Source organism: Arachis stenosperma, chromosome 6, assembly GCF_014773155.1.
Source record: "Arachis stenosperma cultivar V10309 chromosome 6, arast.V10309.gnm1.PFL2, whole genome shotgun sequence".
Classification (NCBI taxonomy): domain Eukaryota; kingdom Viridiplantae; phylum Streptophyta; class Magnoliopsida; order Fabales; family Fabaceae; genus Arachis; species Arachis stenosperma.
This window is the reverse complement of record NC_080382.1, coordinates 91091869-91097751: the sequence shown is the minus strand read 5'-3', so window position 1 is coordinate 91097751 and position 5883 is coordinate 91091869. Positions and strand designations below refer to the sequence as shown.

The 5883-nt window shown below is 36.8% G+C and overlaps 1 protein-coding gene across 1 annotated transcript; it reads left to right on the top strand.

Annotated features, from left to right (window-relative positions):
* Positions 1-4815: 4815 nt before the first annotated feature.
* Positions 4816-5340, top strand: LOC130934277 (uncharacterized). The gene has a single exon (XM_057863864.1). The coding sequence runs from the start codon at positions 4816-4818 to the stop codon at positions 5338-5340; it is 525 nt and encodes a 174-aa protein (XP_057719847.1).
* The last annotated feature ends 543 nt before the right edge of the window (positions 5341-5883 follow it).

The window sequence follows — 5883 nt, the reverse complement described above, 5'->3', positions numbered from 1 at the left end:
TAGCATGAAAAAGACACTAGAGACTCCAGTGGACAATAAGGAGCATGACTTTGTACTGGAACAAGTGGAGAAAGCCATAATAGTTGCAGAGGATGAAGTGGTTGAAGATTTAGGAGATGCAGAACCTCCACGGGAACCTCAAGTCACAGAACCCTCTTCTAAGGAGTTTGAATTTGCTGTTGAGGAGGGTGTACAATCCCCAAGGCATGTTATGGTTGAAGACTTGGAAGAGGTTGATCAAGAGATGGAGATTCAAGAAGAAAAAGCACAACCTCCCATTCCCTTGGTGAACAATGAAGAGGAAATTAAATCAGAAGAAAGCTACCAAGAGGAAGAGGTTGATATTGAAGAAGCTTGCAACGAGGTGGTAGTTGTCAAAGAAGAGCACAAGGGAGTGGAGCTTGCACGTTCATTAGAAACACCTCCCCCTAAGTTGCCATCATCCTTCACAACATTCAAGTGGGTAAAATTCATATCCCTTAGCTTTCTAATTCCACTTGAACATGGGTTACTGGAGACGGATAGTCAACTTAGAGCTCTCTATGGCATTAAGGGTAAGAAGAAGATGGTCAGTGATAAGATTTATCCTGCAAGGTTTAACATGGTTGTGTGCTCAACATTTAAACGCAAAGGTTGGTGTAGAGCTCAACTAAATGGGTCTAGGAAGTTGTCTGGCTGCTTCAGTGAGAATTCAGACTATTTGCCACCCGGCTGGAACAATATTGCTCAACAAGAAGACGGGTGCAAAAGCAAGATTTGGGACCCCGGAATTCAATCTAGAAATCAACACTCTTGGGGCCTTGTCACTTGCTTTAACTTACTTGAAGGCTTTCTGCGCCTAGTTTGGGACCCCGGAGGCTACTGGAACTCCAAACATTGGTGGAGATTCCTGGATGAATTCAAGCACAAGCCACCATAATAGGGAGCTCACCAAATGTCCAACTTAAGGACTTTAACTAAAAGTGCTAGGTGGGAGACAACCCACCATGGTATGATCGTTCCTTTTTCAGTTTAAATTTTAGTCTATTTTTGAGTTTTGATTGAACCTGGAATTTTGCATAACATTCATTGCATCTGCATTTACATACTTTTATTTCTCTAAAAAAAAGGCACGCGACGCGACCGCATCAGCGACGCGTCCGCGTTGAAAGGAGAGGGGAGAAAATAAAAACGAACAGAGAGTCACGCTGGAGCGTGGCTGGAGGCGTGCCAGTGGCACAAATCGTCCCACGCAACCGCGTTGCTGACGCGTCCACGTCATATGAGAATAATGGCTTCCCACGCGACCGCGTGCCCTGATTTTCGACGTAAAAAGGGTGCACAACGAATTATTGTGCGAGAATGGTACTGGATTGGTGCTGGACGCACAATCCCTATCACGCGACCACTTCGCCGACGTGTCCGCGTCATTCCTTTCTGAAGCCCACTCACGCGATCGCATGCCCCACGCGATCGCGTCACCCCAAATTTGGCAAATATATAAATTCGAACAGAGAGTTGTGCAGGCGTAAGGCTGCACTCGCGCCAGAAGCATAACATGGGTCACGCGACCGCGTGACCGACGCGACCGCGTCAACTGAATTAAAGCGCAATCATGCGAACGCGTGCCCTACGCGGCCGCGTCGCTTACGCCGCACAGCTCAACCTAAATTGCCAAAATATCTTATCTTTCTCTTCTCCAAATCCTAATTTTTCTTTTCCCTCCTTATTTCTTCCTTCTATCTCACCTTTCACTCCCTCTCTCTCACCTCCATTAACAAGGTTTTATTTTCTTCTTCCCTCCTTCCTTTTCTATCATTCTTCTTATTTTATATGTTATTTTCTTTTCTTTTCTTTTTCTTTTCATTATCCATATTTTCTTTCTTCTTCTTTCCTTTTTACATGGTGTTAGAAATTTATTTGAGTCATTATTCCTCATTATATGCTTGTGGATTATTGCAAAATTGTTTGGCAATTATATTTTTAAAGGGTTGCTTGCATGTTCAATTTATTATTTTCATTGGATTATTTACCATGCATGCTATGTGTTTGTGAAAAAGCCCATATGGTATCATGCACTTTTCTACATTATTCTATTCTATTATTCAATGCCTGCTTTTCACAAATTCCCTCTACTATTGTATTAATTGAATTTAATTGTCAATACAAACATGATAGTTTGTTACGGAGTGATGCTTGATCTATGCTACTCATGCCCTTGCCGGCATGCCAACAAACATCCTGCATCTACTTACCCTTTCATGCACTTATTCTATTCCCTTTGATGAACTTTTCACATGTTGTCATGACCATGTGTAACCTTCATTGATCTATAGCGTGCATTGACTATCACTCACTCATTCCTCTTCCTTGCTCTATCTCTTAGAATTTAATTTACTTTCTCTTCCCTTTTTTAGAATGGCCACTAAGAAAGGCAAAGAGAAAGCTACTCCCAAACCACCGGCAAGGAAAGGAACAAAAAAAAAAGCACCAGCTGAGGAACCACAACCCCTATCCACCTGCACATCTCAGCATGCACCGAGGACGGTGCAATCTTTAAGTGTGGGGAGGTCGATACTGATCTTCGCGGGTTAGTTAGTTCCTTCTCAACACCAATGTTAATTTGTTAATTGTTGAATTTGCATGTTTGTTTGATTTTATGCATTTAATCACTACTTGGCTGAAGTAATATTTTCTTTTTCAAGAAAATTTTTATAACATTTCACTAATTTGAATTAAACTTTTTGAAAAACTTGTTTGGAAGTTTTATTTGGAACATAGGTAAAAGCTAGAATACACAACCTGTAAGGTTTGAGCTTAATTGTATGGTTACATTATTTAACCATAATATTTTATTCTTGTGTGTTTCCTTCTCTATAACTGCAATCTAGATTTTGTTCCAATCTATATGTCCATTATTTAGTGTATTTACATGCTTGCATATGATTGAGGCCATCATTTGAAATTTTCCTCACTTATCCCAAATTAGCCTACCCTTTGCATCACCCTTGTTAGCCCCCTTGAGCTTTTTAAATCCCCTCTTGTTCTATAAACCACACTACCAGTGAGGGTTCAATGCTTGATTCTATGTTCCCTGCTTTCATTAGCTATCTTCTTATAAGTTTACTTGCTTTTTATTCTGTGATTTGAATTAGTGGAATTTAATTCATATTTGTCTTGAAGAACTTATTTACTTTTAACCAAGTAGGTAAAAACATTTTGCATGTAGTTACATTCATATAGATAGGTTGTATTTCATACATTCTATCATTTATCTTCACTCCTTTATAGCTTCTCTTGAGCTTAGCATGAGGACATGCTAATGTTTAAGTGTGGGGAGGTTGATAAACCACTATTTTATGGTTTATCTTGTGCTTAATTGAGTGGATTTTATCAATCTTTCATACATTTATTCATATGATTTGCATGTTTTACAATTCCTTCCCATAATTTGTTCTATGATTGAAAACATGCTTCTTTGGCTTTTATTTACTTTTATTTAATCCTCTCTTATTACCATTAGATGCCTTGATATGTGTGTTAAGTGATTTCAGGGATTACAGGGCAAGAATAGCTTAGAGGATGGAAAGGAAGCATGCAAAAGTGGAAGGAATACAAGAAGTTGAAGAAACTACAAAGTTGTCAGCCTGACCCTCTCGCACTAAAATGACCATAACTTGAGCTACAGAGGTTTGACTTGCGTTGGAAAGCTAACGTTCGGGGCTTCGATTTGATATATAATTTGTCATAGTGGTCATACAGATAGGCGACGCGAACGCGTCATCTACGCGGACGCATTGCATCTGCGAAAATCAGCGTGGCAGAATTCGCAAACAGCGAATCCTGGGCTATTTTCGGCCCAGTTTCAAGCCCAGAAAATACGGATTAAAGGCTGCAAAGTGGAGGAATGAGGGAGACTTGAGATTATGCTCTCATAATTCATAATTTTAGGTTTAGATTTAGTTTTTAGAGAGAGAGGTTCTCTCCTCTCTCTTAGGATTAGGATTAGGATTAGGATTTCAACTTCTTCATCACAGGTTCAATATTCCTTTTACTATTTATTTTCTCTTCTATTTTTGTTTACTCTGAAGCTTTTATTTGTGTTTGGTATATGTTGCCCAATTGGCTTATGGATATTGTCCGTGTTAGAATTGACATTTTCATTCAATATAATTTGAGGTATTCCAGATATTTATGATTTCAGTTTAGCTTTCTATATTTTTGGCTTTGGTTGATTAATTGGTAACTCTTGAGTTATCAAACTCATTGTTGACTGAAAATTGGAATTCTTCAAGAATTAATTCGAGATCCAATAACTCCAACTTTTCCCAAGGAAAGACTGGGACTTGAGGATTCGAATTAATTCATCCACTTAACTTACCTTCATAGTTAGAGGTTAACAAAGTGGGAGAAAAATCCAATTCTCATCACAATTGATAAGGATAACTAGGATAGGACTTCTAATTTCTCATACCTTGCCAAGAGTTTATTTTACAGCTATTATTATTTTATTTTACTTGTCATTCAACTAAATTTTTACCTTAATCCAAAACCCCAAAACACACTTTTTCATAACCAATAATAAGAACATACCTCCCTGCAATTCCTTGAGAAGACGACCCGAGGATTAAATACTTGGTTATCAATTTCAAAGGGGTTTGTTACTTGTGACAACCAAAACATTTGTATGAAAGACTTTTGTTGGTTTAGAAGCTATACTTGCAACGGAAATTTATTCTAAATTCTAGACCACGCAAAAGTTCTCTCATCACAGGGTTACCTGGACAAAAAAGAGTCTACTTAAGTTCAGACTCTGTGTTTGATGAAGATAGAAATATGAAATTTGAGTTAGATGCTTTCTCGCCAGAGATTTTAAATGGAATAAATTGTTCAGGTCTACCACCACACAAGTTGGTTCTGAAGGTTGGCGCTCCTGTTATGTTGCTGCGGAATATAAACCAAACTAATGGTTTGTGCAATGGAACAAGGATGCAAGTTAAAAGAATGGGAAATCATGTGATAGAATGCAAGACTTTAACTGGTAACAAAGCTAGAAGTATTGTTCTTATCCCAAGACTGAATCTAATTCCAAATAATGAAATATTGCCGGTCAGGTTTCAAAGAAGACAATTCCCAATTATCATGTCATTTGCAATGACAATAAATAAGTCCCAGGGACAAACTCTATCGAAAGTTGGAATTTACCTTCCAAGGCCAGTTTTCACCCATGGTCAATTGTATGTTGCGTTATCAAGGGTAACGAGTAAAGATGGTCTGCGAGTGCTGTTGCAAGATCATGGACACTTGGAAGATAACTACACGATGAATGTGGTATATAGAGAAGTTTTTGAGAGCCTATAATAAAAAGGTAATAACAAAATGTCTTACTAAATCTATTTATTTATTAAAATTTATTACTATCACTTAAAAAAAATTTAGAAATTCTAGGAACTAATGATGAATTCTTATTGTACATTAATAGTTTGAGAATATTAAAATTATCATTAAAATTACGTTAATCATATAATTTTATATACAAACATTGATACAGTGTTGTTTTATGTATATATTTTGTAGGTATCAAAGGATAGCATTGAATTGTTATTCAGTAGGTTTAAATTATTTATTGTTTATTACAAAACTTTCCGCATTAGGATTCTCTATTAATTTGTTCTTCATTTTGAGCTGATTTTGATACTTTTCTTACATCACAGTAAACCAACATATAAAACTTTGTTGGTAGATTTAAGTATTACTAGATTATTTATGGTCATATTGAGTATATATGCCTGATTTATTGAAAAAAGTAGATTAAATAACTATTTTATAGTTAATACAATTAATACTATATTAAGAAAAGAAAAACAACACATACAAGTTATTTTTTTATTAATTAAATTATTA